General features: G+C 38.5%; 1 protein-coding gene across 1 annotated transcript in view; it reads left to right on the top strand.

The window, feature by feature from the left end:
• RYR2 (ryanodine receptor 2) overlaps positions 1-22,280 on the top strand; it is a 1,099,979-nt gene that overhangs the window by 241,265 nt on the left and 836,434 nt on the right. The window contains exons 9-10 of the mRNA XM_007942720.1: positions 6,832-6,931; positions 7,887-7,983. Coding sequence (XP_007940911.1) covers positions 6,832-6,931; positions 7,887-7,983 — 197 coding nt within the window. The remainder of the gene's footprint in view (positions 1-6,831; positions 6,932-7,886; positions 7,984-22,280) is intronic.

The raw sequence follows: 22,280 nt of genomic DNA on the forward strand, positions 1-22,280 counted from the left end.
AACCAGTCCATTTCAGCTCACTAATGCCTAGGATATCAATCTTTATGTGTTCCATTTCATTTTTGACAACTTCCAATTTTCCTAGATTCATACTTCGTCCATTCTGTGTCTGATTATTAATTCATGTTTGCCACTGTTTCTCCTCAATTTGGGTGGTGCCACATCTGCAAATGGAGGTCTCGAAAGTTTACCTTATCCATGTGAGTAAGGCTGATTTTACTCTGATAATGCAGCTCTTACCCAGTCCTACTTGGAGTGCTTTCTAAGCTAAGTGACTCATCTTCCTCCTCTATATTGGACAGTGTTTCTGGACTATTCATACAGTTGCACAGTAATGTATCAGACAGTGTTTCTCTGCTATTCATAAGATTTTCCCTGGCCAATTCTTTAAGAAATGGATGGCCTCTTTCTAGTCTGTCTCAAGTCTTCAAGCCAGGCATTTGCACCCCACTGGGTTTGAAACACCAATGGCTCAGCCTCAAGACTCATAGCAACACGTCACCACAGTAGGACAAACTGACAGACAAGTTTGTCTCCCTTAGCTGTTGGATCCCTCCAACCACCCTTATTTGGATCCCTGTGGCTGACTCCTTGATCTATTCTGGTCCCCTTTGCCTTTTCTGTCCTGTCTCTGCCTTTCTGCCTCGCTGCTTGTGGAGCATGGCCTGGGTTCCCTCTCCTCACCTGGATCCCTGTGGCTGACTTCTCAATCTTTTCCGGTCCCCTTTGCCTTTTTCAGTCACTTTAAATATCCAAAATGGCCACGGATTGTAAACATTCAAAATGACTGCACCCTTGGTCATTTTAAATATCCAAAATTGCTGTGCCCTCAGAACAGCAATAAGTCCTCAGCTCAGGTTGTCTCCCTCTATGCTGTTTCCCTTCCTACTCATAGGCCACCAGAGTAGTTGTCTCTGCAGCCCGTGGTGACCGGGACTGATCTTTAAGTCAATTCTCATATCCCAGCACCACTTGGAAATATTCAGGCTATTGGTCTCATCAGAGTAGCTGACAGTCTGCAGCTCTGACCATCTCTGTACTCACTGTTTTCATTCAGGTTTTTCCGCTAGTTGGTGCCTAAACCACTTCTGTATAGTTCCTTTCAAATCTTAGGGTTCGAGCATTATCTTCTGTATCTCTGTTAGTTGATATTTCTTTTCTTTGTTGAAGAGGCTCTGTGTCACTTGTCTGTCTATTCCTCCATCTTACTGGATCTTATGCTCTTAACTTAACCTAATCCTGCCTCATAAACACATCCAAAAAACCAAACCCACTGCCATCGAATTGATTACAGCTCATAGAGATCCCCATTGGGTTTGTGAGGCAAAAATCTTTATGGCAGTAGATCGCCCATCTTCCTTCCACAGAGTGGCTGGTAGGTTTGAACCTCTGACCTTCTAGTTAGCAGCTAATTGCCTTATCCACTACACCACCACAGCTCCTTCATAAACACATAGAGGTCATGATATATAATACAGCACAAAATACAGGATAACCACACAAATAATAGGAATCACAGCCTAGCTATGTTGACACATATTTTAGGGGGCCAAATTTAATCCATGAGAAGTTAATGTTCCAGATCATTTATTACCTATATGACCTTGAACAAATTATTGAACCTTTTTGAATCTCAGTAACAATGCACTGTTAACAACTGTTAACACCGTTCATACGCTTGACAGCATATGAACACTGCTGGTGGGACTGCAAAATGGTATGACCATTGTGAAAATGGTATGATGTTTCCTTAAAATACTGAAAATAGACATACAGTTTGGTCCAGCAATTCCATTACTAGAAATATATACTAAAGAGGTGAGAGACAGAACACAAACAGACATATGCACACCCATCTTCATCACAGCACGATTCAAAGAGATGTAAACAACCTAAATGCCCATCAACAGATGAATGGATAACCAAATTATTGTACATGCACACAATGGAATACTATGCTACATTAAAGAATGATGAAGAATACGTGATGAATCATCTCACAATGTGGGTGAATCTGGAGGACATTATGCTGAGTGAAATAACTGAAGCACAGAAGGACAAATATTGTATGAGCCCATTACTGTAAAAAGTCAAGGAAGGGTTTACTTATGGAAGGGAACTTACTTTATAGGTTACCAGGGATGGGAGGGAAAGGGAGAGAAAAATTTGGACTAGTTGGGGGCCACATGTTGATTTAGGTCAGGTGAGGGATGGTATGGAAAGAGTCTGTGACCAGGATGATAACTCTGGGGAAAGGGAAGACACCAAAATGTACACATAAGTTATAGACAACAGAAGCAAATACTAGTATATGCGAAATACTGCATTACCATTAACACCAAACACCAGTCTACAGATAAATGCATAGACAACTGAGAAGATCAGATGGATGGCGGTCGGTGAGCAGGAATGTACCCTTGACCAATGATAGATTTAGCTGAAGATGATCTTCCATAGATACTAGTGATACAGAATAACCACAGTTATTACAGAAGCAACAGAAGACAGAGTTGGAATAATCCCTCAGAGACAACCAAACATCTTAGAAGAGAGAATCAGTGGGTCTGCCAACTCAGGACCATAGTCTTGAGGACACCAAGCTCAATTGGCACAACATAGTACATAAAAATCTTTTTCCACAGCCTACTTTGATGAGTAGCGACTGGGGTCTTAAAAGCTTTCAAATGACCATCTAAGATGCAGGTAATGGTCTCTTCTTGTCTGAAGCAAAGAAGAATGAAGAAAATAAAGGGCATTTGGAAATAATTAGTCCAAGGATATAATGGACCTCAAGACCAGAAGAACTAGATGGTGCCCAGCTACCAATGCCAGCAACTCAGGAAGGGATCAAAACTGGAGATCTTGGATAGAGCGGGAGAAAAAGTGTGGAACAAAATTCAAAAAGACTGTAATGACCAGAATTACTGGTCAGATAGAATCTGGTGGGACCTCCAAGACTATGACCTGGAATACCCTTCAGGACTGGAATAGAACTCACTCCCAAGGATTGGCTCTTAGCCCAAAAAGAGAAAGACTTACATGCAGAACACCCAACCCAGGGCAATCCATCCACCTATTCTATGGAGATATACCAGTTGGAGCAATTGGCTGTGGGGCACCAGAGGAGCAGAATTCACATGGAGGGAAAGCTGGATAGACAGGAGTGCAGAATTAAGGGCAGAGGGAGGGGACATCACAGGGAAGGGAGGGGAGAAGAATGAGTTATGATCAGGGATGGTAAGCAAATGTACACGAATTGTTGAATGCAAAACAGATTTTGCTCTGTAAGTTTGCACCCAAAGCGCAATGAAAAAGAGAAAGAAAAAATGATTTGGAAAATTCTGTTTTACAAACTGAGGAGACATGGCTACACAATCTTTTGTTAAAGAGATTAAGCCTGTGACTGATGGATCTAACCAGCTGCCACAGCAGAAAACCCATCAGCTTAGAATGAAAACTAAACCAGTCCTAACTCAAGTAGATTGTCCAACCTTCCTTCAGAGGAGTGGCTGGTGGGTTTGGACTGCCAGCCTTGTGGTTAGCAGTCAGATGCCTTAGGCACTATGCTACCAGAAAGAAAGAAAAGAGAGAACACTTTCTGCCTCATGGAATTCTATAGGGAAGCATAAGCCAAAAGAGCTAGCTCTGTTGTCCTGAAAAAAAGAAAAGGACCACCCTGGAGTAGTTTGGAGATCAGCAGATCAGTTGGAAAAAGCACCAGAAGCAGAGCTTCCTTGATCTCAAAGGGTGAGGCCATGGCATCAAGGATATCAAAAGGTGGGGCCACTGCCTCTGGGGTCTTGAAGGGTAGAGCCATGATCTTCTAGAGTCAGATCTTCAACAATTCAATTGTGGAGTGCCAGGCTGCCATTCAGTTTGACAGAGAAGATGGGTTCCATTGCCCCATTCTGAGGGAGTATTTCTGTCATAGCAACAGTAGATAACTAAGACAGTAAATAATAAAATAATTTAGCATATTGAGGAAGCACATTTGTCCATGAAGGAACATAGGCTGGCTTTATGCTTAAGAGTGACAAGGCTGAGGTGGAAAGAGGTTGTGAAAAAGCAGACAGCTGTTCAGATAACAAAAGGGGTTAGAGAGAATTATTGCTGAATCCGATGAGTTAATATGTAAACTGTTAAACCCACTGACTGAAAAAGTTACCAATAAAATATCTGCAAGCACGTTATAGTATTCAAAATTTCTTCAGTTTTGTTATTAAGAGACAAAGCACAAACCTGTGCCTATGGGTGACTTGAAAATAATATATATAAGTAAAAGAGATCTTCAGGTGTGAAAATCTTGTGGAGTACATATAGGGTAATTACTTCATGTTGTGACTGACCTGCATCTAACTAGGATGGCTAGAGTCTTGGGAAAGTTATAGTGTGAATGAAGTCTTTAAAAGCCTAGGCTGTCATCAGTATTGGAAAAGCATTGCAGAAACATGACAGGAATATTGGTGATATTTATTGAGAAGACTCCAAAAAAATATATGGCTATTCTATGTATGTTAGTAATTCTAGAGATAGCCTAAGAGTGATTAATCAAGTAAGCAGTCATTTGGTTCCGTTCATAATTTTTTCTTTAGTTATCATTTGATAACTCTTATTTTGACTTTATGATATGAAATATATTATTTTAATAATTTTATATTTTTAAGAAGGAAAATTTAATTTCTAATATTTATATTGTAGAGATTTATTAGCCTGCTTTTAGATACCTACTGGGAAATATTGCCATCTAATGGCGATTATATAAACTGAATTCAGAAGAGGAGATGGAACAAGAGATATCATTGCTGATGTCAGATGGATGTTGGCCAAAAGCAGAGACTATCAGAAAAATGTTTACCTGTATTTTATAGACTATGTGAAAGTATCACATAATGTGGATTGATACATTGGCTACAACAGTGGGCTCAGACATAGCAAGTATTGTGAGACTGGCACAGGACTGGACAGTGTTTCATTTTGTTGTACGCAGGGTCGCTATGAGTTGGAGATGACTTGACAGCACCTAACAACAACAACAGTGGGCTGATTGTGATGAGATGCTTCCATGGAACTAAAACCTTCATTTCAAGCTATCCATTATTGAATATTTATGATGTGCCACCAATGTGCCAAGTGTTTTACATGAATCGGTTCATAAACTCTCACAGTAAGCCAAGGAAGCAAAGTTGTAATATTGACTGTGTGGATGATATTAAATTATGGATAACATCGTAAAGAATTCTAGAACACTTAATTGTGTTCATGCAGAATCTGTATATGAATCAAGAAGCAGCTGTTCAAACAGAAAAAGAGGATACTGAGTGGCTTAAAAGTGGAAAAGGTATGTGGCAGGGCTATATTATTTCACCTTACTTATTCAATCTACGTACTGGACAAATAATCTGAAAAACTGGGCTATTGGAAAAAGAACTTGGTGTCAGGATTTGAGGAGGACTTATTAACAACCTATAATATGCAGATGACACAATCTTACCTGTTGAAAGTGAAGAGGACTTCAAGCACTTACTGATAAAGATCAGAGCCTACAATCTTTAGTATGGATTATATATGAACCTAAAAAAAGGAAGAAAATCCTTACAATTGAATCAATGAACAACATCATGGAGTAATGACAAAGAAATTGAAGTCAATGATTTCATTCTTCTTAGATCAACAAGCAATGATCATGGAAACAGCAGTCAAGAAATCAAACAACATATTGCATTGAACAAATCTGCTGTGGAAGACGTATTTCAAGTGTTGAAAAGCATAGATGTCACTATGAAGGACTAAAGTACATCTGACCCAAGGTGGGGTGTTTTCATGCTTAATATACATGTTAAAGCTAGACAATGATAAAGGAAGATCAGAGAAAAATTGATGCATTTGAATTGTGCTGTTGTGAAGAATGTTGAATATACCATGGCATTCCAGAAGAATGAACAGATCTGTCTTGGAAGAAGTAGAGCCAGAATGCACCTTTAGAAGTGAGGATAGTGAGATGAGACCAATCACTAGGGAAGGATAGCATGCTTAGTAAAGTAGAGGTTCAGCAGAAAAGAGGGAGACTCTCAGTGAGATGAAATGCAGCAATAGGCTCAAACATAGCAACAGTTATGAGGATGGCACAAGACCAGGCAGCTGTTCATTTTGTGATATATAAGGTTACTATGAGTCAGAGTGGGAGCTCTGGTAGTGTAGTGCCTAAGGCACTTGACTGCTATCCAGGAGGCTGGCGGTTCAAACCCACTAGCCACTCCTTGGAAGGAAGGTTGGGCAATCTACTCTCGTAGTGATACTGCCTCGGAAACCCAAGGAGGGGTCGCTATGAGTTGCGTCTGACTTGATGTCCCATGACAACAACAACAACAATATAAGTCAGAGTGTATGTAACAGTACCTAATAATCCCTGTTGTACCAATTTGCAGATAGAAGTTCCTAAAGGATCACATAAAATTAAGACTTTGATGCCGTAGATTTCATTGTGAAGAAACTACCCAGTGTGACATACAGAAAACTTAATTATAATTTTAAGTTAGAAGTGCCCATCTTCCAGAAGTCTTAAAACAGTCTGTAAATAAATTAATTTTAGTTTATTTGTTTGTATGTTTTATTTTTTGATTAATGGTTTAAGTTAGTAACCAAAAATACTTGAAGCTGAAAAATACTTAAATGGACTCTAAGTGCCATTTGACTTTAAGTCAAATGACAGTGTTGAAACATATTTTTTATGGACATTTCCAACTTAGTGATGTTAAGTTTGAGTGTCTACAGCACCTCTGAATTAAGATTTATCAGACACTGAAGTGATGCCTCATTTTACTTCTCATACAGCACTTGTCCTACGGCAATGGCAGCTTGCATGTGGATGCTGCCTTCCAGCAGACCCTCTGGAGCGTGGCCCCAATCAGCTCAGGAAGTGAAGCTGCCCAAGGTAAAATCTCCACTCCAATTACAGCACCCTTCCTTGATGTGAAGTTGACAGTCATTTTTGGAATTGTGATAATGAGCTGATGGTTAATTAAGGTTTGTTTGCATCAAAATATTCTGTATTACAGAAATGTGACATTTAAAATCTCCTTTAAATTGCTATTTAAAAGTGACATTGCATTAAGATTTATCTTTCCTTATTTTTATACTGTTCTCATCTTTAGCTTAGTTATGTGTGCTTTGTGTTCACTTCCTAGAAGTTTTTTTCTACAAATTTTTGACCTCAGAATATTCCTCCCCTCAGTCAGACTAATGCCAGGATTTCTCATCTTCTGAAGTTGGTACCTTGTTACTGCATCACAGCAATATTTAGACAGCAGGATTTTCAGAGCAAATATTTGCATTTATTCTGATTATTCTAAATTAGAATAGTTGTCATTGAGTTGATTCTGACTCATGGCAACCTCATGTGTGTCAGAGTAGAACTCCATTGGGTTTTCAGTCAGTGATTTTTCAAAAGTAGATCACCAGTCCTTTCTTCAGAGGTGCCCCTGGGTGGATTCCAACCTCCCACCTTTTGGTTTGCAGCCAGCATGTTCACCATTAGTACCACCCGGGACTCCTTATTCTATAAAATCCTCCATTACACTTAAAAATTCATAGGCTCAGATTTGACCCTACCTATTCTAACTTTGGCATATTCATATCTGAGCCCATGCATTTTTATATTTTTAACTGAAGACTTTATGGCCGCTGAGGTCATGTGTTCTGGTAGGAACATTACTGACTGTGGGGCTCAGGAGTGCAAGGCTCAGATGCATCTGATACCATCTATCTCAGTAACTTTAACAAGTGACATAAGCCTCACTAGATTTCTGTGTCTCTCTCTGTCTCTGAAAATAGGAGATGGGACCTGATGACCTCTGACTATAATAATAAATGACTTTTCCTCCTTCCAGGGTATCTAATTGGTGGTGATGTTCTCCGACTGCTGCATGGACACATGGATGAATGCCTCACTGTCCCCTCAGGGGACCATGGGGAAGAGCAGCGGAGGTTGGTACTCAAGTCCAAGGTGTTGAACCTTCTGGATTTTTGCCTTGATGTGATCTTTAAATTATAGCTGTGTATGTTCAGGACATTAAGAAAATGGGCCACTAACATTCTTCTGTTTGTGGAAGTGATTCATTTTTTTTGGCCTCTTTAAAAGTTCTTTCTCATGTTATGTTTGTATTACATGCCATGCCAAGAGAATAGCTGAAAATTAAAACATATTAAAAAAGCATTGAACACATTAAATTAAAGCACTTAAAACTTCATTAAATGTTCACTAGTTTTGATTAATTCTCTTTCAGCTTTAAATTCAGTTTCAAAGTCAGAGTTCTTAAATTGGCCAAAATTTCAGCACCTTTTTCTATTACTTCATTTATTTACATAAGTAAGAAAGTAGACCACTTCCTCTAATTATACTATTTGATAAAATACCTCTCCCACATTAACATTACTTGGCATTGGGTCAAATGAAAATTATCTCAGTCCACTGGGACAAGTACACAGATATTACAAAGCCATAAAATTATATAGGATGATTTGATTATTGCTGCTTTGCTTCATGAATTTATTCAATATGAAAAAATTGAATATGGACATAAGAGATTACAGTAAGAGAAAGCGTAGGTCTGGATGATTGCTATGTCATGTCTTTAACTCTTTATGTGGGAATTTCTTATAGTATTAACATGTACATTTAGGTAACTATTATTTAACACATGTTTATTTTCACAATTAGATAAAAATTTGTGAGAAAACTTTAGAGATTTGATTACTACTTGCTGTTCATCTTTAGAGAAGTTGTTGTGAGACTGGTCATCAGAAGACCTGAGTAATAAATAGTCTTATCTTTGTCATCAGGTTAGTCTGGTTTATGGTAAAGAGAGAAATGAGGAGCCTGGGAAAAAACACTATCTAAAAATTCTGTTTTTAGGAGGTTCAGAACAATCTGTTAATGGTGTTAATAGGATATGTATGTAAAGATGCAGAGGATTTCAAAAGGCAATTTGTTTGAGGAAGTTATTTAAAACAGAATAGTAACATAAGGCCAAGAGAAAATAGCAAGTATTTCAGAATGACTGGAGTGGTGAATGGAGGAAAATTTGGCAACTAGACCTGTTCAGCTTTTGAAGGATCCTCAGAGTCATTTCCATAAGCTGACTTTTACTTTGAGGTCGTTAGGGCATGAGAATAGTTGTGAGGGGGTGCAGGATTAGGCAGTGTTTTGTTCTCTTGTATAAGGTTTACCCTATGTAGGATCCAGCTGTGAGCACAATCCAACTGAATGGTGCCTTACAATAACAACAAAGTTAGTAGGAGAAGTGGGATTTGGGCAGAAATTATCATCTCTCTCTTAAAATAACAGCTCTGATTGTTAGGCTGAGATTGCTGGTAGGGAGAGCCTGAGTCTGCGAAACCAATTAGATGGCAATTGTAGTATTTCACATGCAAGAAGACGAGTATCTTAATTAGGATAGTGACCCTTAGAAAGGAGCAGATTTTAGGAAAATTAACTGGCTTTAGGATGGACTGGATGTGGACTGTGACAAAATGTATCAAATTGGGGCAAAACTGATGTTTGAGTTGAATGAAATTAGATGGTGCTAAGGCTTGCAGGGCTTGAAAAAACAAAGTTAACATGGAAGAATGAGTAAGATTTTGGACACTGGTGAGTATAGAAGTTCTATGGGAAATCGAGAAGGAAATGGGGATTTCTGAATTTTAGAACAAGCTTAGGTTAGATATAAATCACAGGTACATTGGAGATAATTGAAAGAATGGGAGTACATAAGTTCATTCAGATGGAGAAGGAGAAGCAGTAATGATGGGGATAAATTTATCAGTTTGGGCATTACTTTCATAAGATTGCCAAGCACTGGAATAGCACCAGGGAGGAAGGTTTACAGGATGCATTCCTAATGAACACTGGTATTTAAGATGTGAATTAAAGAGCAAAATAGTCTGAGAGTTAAATGGAGAATCAGGGAAATTAGTCTGGAGACCAAAGGAGAATTAAATGCTATGATATATATGGTCACATAGAGTTAGGGAATTTCATGGGGTTTTTTTTGTAAAATGAAAGACCCAGTTATTCTTAGAGTTCTTCTAGCTCTTTCTACTGGCACTGTGGAGATTTGTAGTTAAGGGATAGGGCTCTACAACTAGCAAACCTGGGTTTGACCTTGGCTTTGGCACTTACTAGCTGTGTGACTTGTGCAAGTCACTTAATCTCTATATCAATTTTCCCATCTGTAAAATGCAGCTTAAATATGAACTCTTACTTGGCTGCTAACCAGAAGCCTGGCGGTTCAAACCCACCAGCGACTCCTTGGAAGGAAGTTTGGGCAATCTACTTCCAGAGTGATACTGCCTCAGAAACCCAAGGAAGGATCCCTATGAGTCGGGTCCGACTCGATGGCACATAACAAAGAACTTCATAGTTATTGTAAAAGGTTAAATAAAAACATGCATGTAAAGTACTTCTCAAACAAAACAAATTTTAGAAATTTTATTATTGTTATTATTTAGCCAGAAGCAGCAGCATTTAGCAAGATAGCATGGAAATGTTTGGGAGAACTTCTGCACGTAGAAGAAAGTAGGGTAGAATATAGACTTTGTAGGAAGGAGCTCTGGTAGCATAGTGGCTAAGACACTTGCCTGCTAACCAGATGGCTGGCAGTTCAACCCCACCAGCCACTCCTCGGAAGGAAGGTTGGGCAATCCTACTTCCGTAGTGATACTGCCTCGGAAACCCAAGGAGAGGTCGCCATGAGTCAGGTTTGACTTGACGGCACATAACAACAACAACAACAACAACATATTGTAAAAAATCTTTTATTCTTTTGAAGCGAATGTGAGATAAATGTGTAATGGGGAAAGACTTCTAATTTTTGTTAATGTTTAGAAGCTAGAGATGAATGAACATAGTTTTGTTTTAGTAGTTTGATATTTTCATTTTCAAATGAGAATATACAGAGATATATTAATTATATATTAATATAATTATCTATTATAATATTAATTATATATTATATAATTATATATTAATATAGTTAAGTGGAAGACCCAGATTTCTTAGACTAAGCTCACTGGCCATGATTACTGTTTTCCATCTCTCCTAAGCATTAGAGAATTAGTGTGTTAAATAGTTGTTTTATTAAACATGGCTCTTATAGAGCATGTTTCTTGCTGATTCTTTACCACAATAAATCAGAACAAAACTCAATGCCATTGAGTCGATTCTGACTCCTAGGGGAACAATAGAACAGAGCAGAACTACCCCATAGGGTTCCCAAGACTGTAAATCTTTATGGAAGCAGGTTGTGTCATCTTTCTCCTGCAAAGTGGCTGGTGAGTTCAAACTGCCAAACTTTTGGTTAGCAACCAAATGCCTTATCCTCTGCACCACCAGAACTAATTCTTTAGCTACAAGTAGACCAATTTGCTGTTGAGTCAACTACAGTTCATGACAATCTCATGTGTATCACAGTAGAATTGTGCTCTATATGGTTTCGATGACAGATTTTTCATATGTAGAGCTAGATCACCAGGCCTTTCTTCTGAATGGACTTGAACCCACAACCTTTAGGTTAACAGCTCAGTGCTTTAACTGATTGCACCTCACCCACCAACACTATCTCTCCCCCACCTCCCAAAAAAAGAAAAGAAAACTAATTGCCCATTGCTACTGAGTTGACTGTGACTCATAGTAACCCTATAGGACAGAGTAGAACTGCCCCAGGGTTTCCAAGGTTGAAATCTTTTTGAAAGCACACTGCCACATCTTTCTCCTGTAAAGTGTCTAGTGAGTTTGAACCCCTGATCTTCTGGTTAAGAGCCAAGCATTTTATCCACTGTATCAACACCCAGGGGTACAGATTATTTAGATAACTGCTTCTTATGGCAGAGAAAACTAGGAAGAATTTCAAAGATATTTTAATATTGTTCTGGAGACACTCTACATGTTAGAGCCTTCACTCCCCCCACAGGGACTTTTTTCCTTCAATTTATATTGAGATATCTGTATCAGTTTAATCTCAATATATATTCGGATCAAAATATCAGAGCTCTTTCTAGGTAGCAGTGACAGTAAAGAACAAATCTATTCCCGTCCCTTTTCGCAGCATGTTTACACTCGTGAAATTAGATTAAAATGGATGTTTGATCATGCCTGAAGGTGAAAATGAGTCAGAAAGGCAGATGGAGCCTAAGGGATGCTGTTTAAGAAGGAAGAATTATATTTGTCTTAATTACATAGTGAGGTTGAGCAATTATTTGCATATAATAATAAAATAATTCCTTAAATTTTAGGTTAATGTGTAACTTCATTATTTCAAATCTTGTTAGTATTATTGTGTAAATATTTTTAAATCTCTCTGTGCTCATCTATGTGCCAGTGTCTTGGAAAACTAGGACAAGGTGTGGTACAGCTCAATTGGAGGCCTCATCCCTTTAATTTTTATGCATCTGCACTGTGAGAGAAACATGCAATGTTGACCTAAGATAATATATTTGATTAATTGGAAAAAGCAGTATAAAATCATTTGAGTTTTGGCTGGTGATCTGAAAGCTAGAAAAATTTAAGGGAAATAGATAAAATTTTATTTTACCTCATAACTCTTTGCTCTAATTGTTGTTGTTGTTGTTATTTGCCATCGAGTCGGCCCCGACTCCTAGCGACCCCTCCTTGGGTTTCCGAGGCAGTTATCATTACGGAAGTAGGATTGCCTAACCTTCCTCCCGAGGAGTGGCTGGTGGGGTTGAACCACCAGCCATCTGGTTAGCAGGCAAGTGCCTTAGGCACTATGCTACCAGAGCTCCTTGCTCTAATTATGAGTTGGCTATATTCATTTATTGTATACTGTCATTAGAATTAAATAAATAATGTCAAATCAGGTTTTTTTCTTTTGAAATAAAAATCAGAAGAAATTATTAAGGAGATGACCAGGAGTGCTTGCTTCATAGTTATTTATGAACATTTTGCTTGTAAATGCCATGTTTCTAAGTGGATTTGTCAGTTGACCCATGGTGGACCCATTGACAATTATTGGATATACATAAGTGTGTAATTGTAACTACTGCAATTCATTGATGGCTTCTATAATTCTAAATACTGGTGGTTATCTTTTTTGTTTTTTTTAATATTGCTTTTCCCTTTACCCATCTCAAACCTGTCTTTTATTTAGCTACCTATTTTCCTTCTTGTCCCCTCCCCTTCCACCCCAGCAACCAATAGATAAAATTTCCTTCCTGTGTAGACTTTTCCTTTGCTTTTTATAATAACGGACTCATACAATATTTGTCCTTCTGTGAATGACTTATTTCACTCAGCAAAATGTCCTCCAAGTTCATCCACATTATGAGGTACTTTGCTGATTCTCCATTATTCTTTAATGTTGCATAGCATTCCATTGTGTGTATTTACCATAGTTTGATTATCACTCATCTGTTGATGGACACCTAGGTTGTTTCCATCTCTTTGCTATTATAAATGGTGCTGCAGTCAATATGGGTATGCATATGTCTATTCATATCCCACATCTCATCTCTTTAAGATATGTTCCTAAAAGTAGAATTGCTGGATCAAATGGTATTTCTGTTTTCAACTTTTTAAGGAAGTGCCATACTATTTGCCACAGTGATTGTACCATTTTACAGTCCCACCTGCAGTGTATGAGAGTTCATACATCTCCACACCCTCGCCAGCACTTATTGTTTTCTGTCTTGTTGAACTTTGCTATTATTACTGCAGTGAGATGGTGTGTTACTGTTTTATTTGTGTTTCTCTTAATGCCACATGAGTCCAGCAGAGCTTCCAGACTAAGACATACTGAGAAGACAGATGGGGCCATCCACTTCTGAAACAATTGGCTACGGAAAACCTTATGAATCACAGTGGAACACTGTCTGATATATTACTGGGAAACTTTATGAATAGCTGTGAAACCTTATCTGATACACTGCCAGAAGATGAGCCTCTCAGATTGAAAGGCACTCAGAATATGAATGGGGAATGTCTGCGTCCTGAAAGGAGGGTCAACCTTAATGTAGTAAATGGAGTAAAACTTTTGGACCTTCATTTGCTGATGGAACATGACTCAAAATGAGAAGAAACAGCTGCAAACATCCAGTAATAATTGGAACATGGAATGTAACAAGTATGAATCTAGGAAAATTGGAAGTTGTCAAAAATGCAAAGGAATGCATAACCATTGATATACCCAGCATTAGTGAGATGAAATGGACTGGTATTGGCCATTTTGAATCAGACAGGCATGTTGTTGTTGCTGTTAAGTGCCGTCAAGTCATTTCCAACTCATAGCGACCCCATGCACAGCAGAACGAAACACGGCCTGATCCCGCGCCAGCCCCACAATCCCTGCTATACTTGAGCCCATCATCGCAGCCACCAGGTCAATCCATCTTGTTGAGGGCCTCCTCCTCTTTCGTCAACCCTCCACCCTACCAAGCATGACATCCTTCTCCGGTTCCTTCTGACAACATGACAAAATAGGTGAGACGAATTCTGGCCATTATCGCTTCCAAGGAGCATTGTGGGTGCACTTCTTCCAGTACAGATCTGTTAATTCTTTTAGCAGTCCATGGTACTTTCAGTGTTCTTCGCCAGCACCACAACTCAAAAGCATCAACTCTTCTTCGGTCTTCCTTATTCATTGTCCAGCTCTCACATGCATACCAGGCAATTGGAAATATCATGGCTTATGTCAGGAGCACCTTAGTCCTCAAGGAGACATCCTTGCTCCTCAGCACTTGAAACAGTTCCTTCGCGGTTGACTTTCCCAATGCTACACGTCGTCTAATGTCCTGACTGCTGCTTCCACTGGCATCAATTGTAGAACCAAGCAACGCGAATTCTTTGACAACCTCAATCTTCTCTCCATTTATTGTGATGCTGCTCATTGGTCCAGTTGTTAGGATTTTTGTTTTCTTTATATTGACACGTAATCCATACTGCAGACTGTATTCTTCAACCTTCATCAGTAGGTGCCTTAAGTCATCCTCACTTTCAGCAAGCAAAGTTGTATCATCTGCATACCTCAGGTTGTTAATGATTCTTCCTCCAATCCTGATACCACGTTTTTCTTCATATAGTCCAGCTTCTCAGATTATTTGCTCAGCATATAGATTGAATAAGTGTGGAGAAAGGATACAACCCTGATGCACTCCCTTCCCTCTTTCTGGTATTCTTTGCCTTGAGCCAAGATCCATCTGACAACAGCTATGATATCCCTTGTTCCACGTCCTCTTCTGAATCCAGCTTGAACCTCTGGAAGTTCTTTGTCAATATACTGCTGCAAACATTTCTGAGTTATCTTCAGTAAGATCTTACTTGTGTGCGATATTAATGATATTGTTCTACAATTTCCACATTCTGTGGGATCACCTTTCTTTGCAATGGGCACTAATATGGATCTCTTCCAGTCAGTTGGCCAGGTAGCTGTCTTCCAAATCTCTTGGCATAACTGAGTGAGTGCCTCCAATGGGGCATCTGTTTGTTGAAATATCTCAATCGGTATGCCATCAATTCCCGGAGCCTTGTTCTTCGCCAGTTCTTTCATTGCAGCTTTGGCTTCTTCTTCATTACTATTGGTTCTAGATCATATGCCACTTCCTGAAATGGATGAAGATTGATCAGTTCTTTCTGGTACAGTGACTCTGTGTATTCTTGCCATCTTCTCTTGATGTTTCCTGCATCATTCAATATTTTGCCCATAGAATGTCTCAATATTGCAACTCGAGGCTTCAATATTTTCTTCAGTTCTTTCAGTTTGAGAAATGCCGAGCGTGTTCTTCCCTTTTGGTTTCCAGACTCCAGGTCTTTGCACATTTCATTATAGTAATTGGCTTTGTCTACTCGAGCTGCTCTTTGAAATCTTCTGTTCAGCCCTTTCACCTTTTCATTTCTTCCATTTGCTTTAGCTATTCTCCGCTCAAGGGCAAGGTTCAGAGTCTCTTCTGTCATCGACTTTGGTCTTCTCTTCTGGCTCTAGTGCAAAAGTATGGCCTTGGTGATAGAAATGACGCTGGATATTGCATGATAGAATTTTGCAAGACCAATGACTTATTCATTGCAAATACCTGTTTTGAATAACATAAACAGCAGCTATACACATGGACCTCACCAGATGGAATATACAGGAATCACATCAACTATATCTGTGGAAAGAGGTGATAGAGAAGCTCAGTATGTTAAGTCAAAACAAGTCCAGGAGCTGAATGTGGGACAAACCATCAATTGCTCATATGCAAGTTCAAATTGAAGCTAACAAAAATTTAAACAAGTCCACAATAGCCAAAATGTGACCATTATTTAGATCTTTAAATATTCCACCTGTGTTTAGAGACCATGTGAAGAATAGATTTAGCACAATGAACACCAGTGACCAAAGATCAGATGTGTTGTGTAATGACATCAAGAACATTACACGTGAAGAAATCAAAGGGTCATTGAAAGGACAGGTAAGGAAGAAAAGACCAAAATGAATGTCAGAAGAAGAAATGACAAAGTAAAAGATCTGAACAGAAGATTTCAAAGGGCAGCCCAAGAAGGCAAAATAAAGTAGTATAATGAAATGTGCAAAGACTTGGAGTTAGAAAACCAAAAGAGAAAAATACACTTAGTATTTCTCACACTGAAATGACTGAATAAAAAATATTGAAGAATTCTATGGGCAAAATATTGAATTATACAGTAACCATCAAAAGAAGATGGATGGAAAAATCGATCCATCCACCCATGGTCAGCTGATCTTTGACAAAAGGGCCAAAATCAACTCAACGGGGAAGAGACAATTTCTTTCATGAATGATGAGGGCAAAATTGGTTATCCATTTGTGGAAAAATGAAACAAGATCCATACCTCACACCATACACAGAAACAAATTCCAGATAGATCAAAGACTTAAATATGAATTCTAAAACTATAAAGTTCATCAAAGAGAAAATAAGGGCTTTAATTTATGGCTTAAATAAACTATCAAGCATAACCCATGATGCATAAACAGCAGAAGATGAACTAGGGGATTGGGACCTTCTAAAAATTAGATTCTTATACGTGTCAAAAGACTTTGCCAAAAGAGTAAAAAGAGACACTACAGAAGGGGAAACAATATTTGGCAATGACATATTGGACAAAGGACTTATCTTACTAATATTTATAGAAAACTCCAACACTTTAACATCAAAAAGACAAACAATCCAATAAAATAATGGGCAGAAGATATGAACAGACACTTCACCAAAGAAGATATTCAGACAGCCAACAAACACATGAAGAAATGTTTATGATCATTAGTCATTAGAGAGATAGAAATCAAAACAACTATGAGAGATGTCATGTGACAAAGTGTATGTGAACTCTTGTATGGAAACTTCCACGCAAATCACAATTAAAAAAAAAAAAAACGAGATACCATCTCAACCTAGCATTAATAGCAAAATTCAATGAGACAGAAAGTAACAAATGCTGGTGAGGATGTGGAGAGATCGGGACTCTCATACGCTGCTGGTGGGATGGACTGAAAGATGATTCAGTCACTGTGGAAATCGGTCTGGTGATTCCTTAAAAATTTGGAAATAGAAATACCATTTGATTTAGCAATTCCATTACTCATTATATATTGTAAAGAAGTGTGAGGCAGGATATGAACAGATATATGCACACCCATGTTCATCACAGCACTATTCACAATAGCGAAGAGATGGAAACAACTTAAGTGTCCATCAACCAAGGAATGGGTAAACAAACTGTGCTACATACTCACAATGGAATACTATGCAGCCAGAAAGAATAATGTAGAATTTGAAAAACACCACATAATGTGGATGAACTTGGAGGACTTTATGCTGAGTGAAATAAGTCAATCACAGGGGACAAACATTTTGTCAATCCAGTATTGTAAAAAGTCAAGGAAAAATTTATACATAGAAAGAAAATTTCTTTGTTGGTTACCAGGGATGGGAGGGGAGAGTAGGCTAAATTCCTAGGTAGATTGGGAGAGGCACAATGTGTGTGTGTGTATATATATATATATATATATATATACACACACACATATATATGATTACTAGTGGTTACCAGGGAAGGAGGGAGGGGGTAAAGAGGCAGGTTTTGTTTGTGGGGCATTGAGTTTATGATAATAGTGGTGGAATATTTTGGAAAATAAAAATGTCATCAATGTCTCTGGCCTATAAATGAGGAAGTTCTTATGTTTGCAAACGTCTTGTTGTATATGTTTTTACCACAATAAAACTGAGGAAAAAAAAAAAAAAAGGAAGATGGGAAGATGGAAGGAATATACAGAGTGACTGTACCAAAAAGATTAGGTCAATGGTCAACTATTTCAGGAGGTAACATATGTTAAAATATCAGTGGTATTGACAGAAGAAGTCCAAGGTGCACTGAAGGAATTGGCAAAAAACAAGACTTCAGGAATTGGCAGAATACCCATTGAGATATTCCAACAAATGGATGTGGCATTGGAGGCACTTACTTGTTTATGCCAAGAAATTTGGAAGATAGCTATGTGACCAACCATCTTGAAGAGATTGATATTTGTGCCCATTCTGAAGAAAGGTGATGCAACAGAATGAGGAAATTATCAAACAGTATCATTAATATCATCATGCAGTAAAATTTTGCTGAAAATATTTCAAATACAGTTGAAGCAGTATATTGACAGGGAACTTCCGGAAATTCAAGATAGATTCAGAAGAGAATGTGGAATGAGAGGTATCATTGCTGATGTCAGATGGATCTTGGCTGAAAGCAAAGAATACCGGAAAGGTGTTTTCCTGTCAATGCAAAGGCATTAAACTGTGTTGATGATAACAAATTATAGATAACATTGCAAAGAATGGAAATTCCAGAACACTTAACTGTGTTCATGAGTAACCCAAGAGGCTCTGCACACAGAACAAGGGGATATTGCGTGGTTTCAAATCAGGAAGAGTGTGCTTCAGAGTTGTATCCTTTCACCATACTTATTCAATTTGTATGCTTTGGAAATAATCTTGAGAAGGTGGACTGTATAAAGAAGAATATGGCATCAGGATTGGAGGAAGACTCATTACATCCTGCGATATGCAGATAACACAGTTTTGCTTGCTGAAAGTGAAGATGACTTGAAGCACATACTGATGAAGATCAAAGATTACAGTTGCAATAAGGATTACACTTTAATATAGAGAAAACAAAAATTCTTGCAACTGGACCAATAAGCAAAGAGCTCTGGTGGTGTATGGTTAAAACATTTGTCTGCTAACCAGAAAATTGGCAGTTCAAATCCACCAGCAGCTCTGTGGGAGAAAGATGAGGCAACCTACTTCTGTAAAGATTTACAGCCTTGGAAACTCAATGGGGATCGCCGTGAGTCAGAAGTGATTCAATGACAGTGAGGTTTTTTTTTTTTTTTGGACCAGTAAGCAGCATCACAATCAATGGAGAAAAGATAGAAGTTGTGTGGAATTTCATTTTACTTGGATCCACAGTCAACACCCATGGAAGCAATGGTCAAGAAATCAGACGTCGATAACCAAACCAAACCAAAGTAACTGCCCTTGAGTCAATTCAGACTCATACTGACCCCTGCTTAGGTTTCCAAGGTGGTATCTCTCCTATGTTGTTGTTGTTATGTGCTGTTGAGTCTGACCGACTCATAGTGACCCCTCCTTAGGTTTCCCAGCCAGTATCACTAAGGAAGTAGAACTGAGCAAAAGTGCTGCAAAAGACTTCTAGAAAGTGTTAAGAAGCACTTTGTTAAGCGTTAAGATATCACTTTGAAGATTAAGGTTCACTTAACCCAAGCCATTGTGTTTTCAATCGCCTCATATGCATGTAAAAGCTGGACAATTAATAAGGAAGACAGAAGAGTTGATGCTTTTGAATTGTGAGGTTGGTGAATACTGAAAATACCAAGGACTGCCAGGAATGAACAAATCGTCCTGGAAGAAATACACTGGAATTCTCCTTGGAAGTGAGAATGGCCAGACTTCATGTCACCTACTTTGGTCAACAAAAATGAAGAAGGCCCTCAACACAATGGATTGGCACAGTGACTGCAACAATGGGCTCAGATATAGCAAGAACTATGAGACTGGCGCAGGATCAGGCAGTGTTTCATTCTGGGTACATAGGGTCTCTATGAGTCGGAGCTGACTTGACCATGCCTAACAGCACAACACTTTGCTATGGTGAACAACAGTAGCCAATGTTCATGAGCATTTCTCCACATGTTTGTTGTCTGCCTGAATATCTTCTTTGGTGAAGTGTCTGTTGATGTCCTTTGGCCATTTATGAAGTCGATGGTTTTATCTTTTTGATGTTGAAGTATTGAGTTTTTCTATAAATTTTAGAGATACGTCCCTTGTCAGATAAGTCATTGGCAAATATTTTTTTCCCAATCTGTGGATTTTCTTTTTATTCTTTCAGAGAAGCCTTTTGATGCACATAAGAATTTAATTTTTAGAAGGTCCCAATCATCTAGGTTTGTTTTGATGTTTGTGCATTTTGGGTTATGTTTGATTGTCTATTTATGCCATAAATTAGGTCCCCTGTGTTTGGCCTTGTTTTGTCTCTGAAGAAAATTATAGGTTTGAGTCTTGAATTTAGGTCTCTGAATCCTCTTGAATTTGTTTTTGTGTGTGGTGTGAGGTATAGATCTCATTTCATTTTTTTGAAAATGGATATACAATTCTTCTAGCACCATTTGTTAAAGAGACTATCTCTTCTCAATTGAATAGGTATGGGTCTTTTGTCACAGATCAGCTGTCCATATGCAGATGGATCTATTTCTGAATTCTCAATTTAGTTCCACTGGTCTCCGTGTCTATTATCATTATCAATACCAGGGTATTTTGACTACTGTGGTTTTATAGTAGATTTTGAGGTTGAGGAATGTGAGGCCTATTTTGGTTTTCTTCCTCAGTAGTGCTTTCCTTTTCTGAACTCTCTTTCCTTTTCATATAAAATTTTGTTGTTGTTGTTATTTGCCGTCGAGTTGGCCCCAACTCACAGCGACCCCTCCTTGGGTTACCGAGGTAGTATCACTACAGAAGTAGGATTGCCCAACCTTCCTTCCGAGGAGTGGCTGGTGGGTTTGAACCGCTAGCCTCCTGGTTAGCTGTCAAGTACTTGTAATAATGTTTGTAGTTCTCTTTGTATAGGTCTTTTGTGTCCCTGATAAGATTTATTCCTAAGTATTTTATCTTTTTGGTAGCTATTGTAAATGGTGTTATTTTCCTTTTCAGAGATCCCTTTGTTGATGTAGAGGAATCCAATGCATTTTTGTATGTGCATCTTGTATCCTGCCACTAAGCTAAATCTTTCGATTAGTTCCAGTAGTTTTATGGCTGAGTCTCTTGGGTTTTTTATATATAATATCATACCATCTGCAAATAGGGATAATTTTCCTTCTTCCTTACCAGTTGGGATGTCTTTTATTTCCCTTTTTTTTCTTATTGCCCTGTCTAGGACTTCCAAAGGAGCTCTGGTGGCATAGTGCTTAAGGCATTTGACTGCTAACCAAAAGGCTGGCAGTTCAAACCCACCAGCCACTCCTTGGAAGGAAGATTGGGCAATCTACTTCCGTAGTGATACTGCTTCAGAAACCCAAGGAAGGATCGCTATGAGTTGGATATGACTCCATGGCAGTGAGTTTTTTTTTTTTTTTTCAGGAATTCCAATACAGTGTTGAATAGAAGTGGTAATAGACTGCATTCTTGTGTGGTTCCCTTTTTCAAGGGGAGTGCTTTGAGTCTCTCCATTGAGAATAATGCTGGCTTTTGGTTTTCCATATATGCCCTTTGCTATGTTGAGGAATTTCCTTCTATTCCTATTTTGTTGTGAGCTTTTATTAGTCATGGGTGCTGGATTTTGTCAAATGACTTTTAAGCATCAATTGATGTGATCATTTGGTTATTTTCCTTTGTTTTATTTATGAGGTGGATTATGTTGATTTTTTTTTTTTTTTTTTAAATGTTGAACCATCCTTGCATACCTGGTGTGAGTCCCACTTGGTCATGGTGTATTATTATTTTTTTTGATGTAGTGTTGAATTCTATTGACTAGGATTTTGTTGAAGATTTTTGTGTCTATATTCATGAGGGAGGGGAGCTGTGGTAGCATAGTGCCTAAGGCACTTGACTGCTAACCAGAAGTCTGGTAGTTCAAATCCACCAGCCACTCCTCAGAAGGAAGATGGGGCAGTCTACTTTCTTAGTGATACTGCCTGGGAAACCCAAGGAGGGGTAGCTATGAGTCAGGTCCAACTCGATGGAACATA

Source organism: Orycteropus afer, unplaced genomic scaffold, assembly GCF_000298275.1.
Source record: "Orycteropus afer afer isolate SDZICR_OR568_19922 unplaced genomic scaffold, OryAfe1.0 scaffold00096, whole genome shotgun sequence".
Lineage (NCBI taxonomy): Eukaryota > Metazoa > Chordata > Mammalia > Tubulidentata > Orycteropodidae > Orycteropus > Orycteropus afer.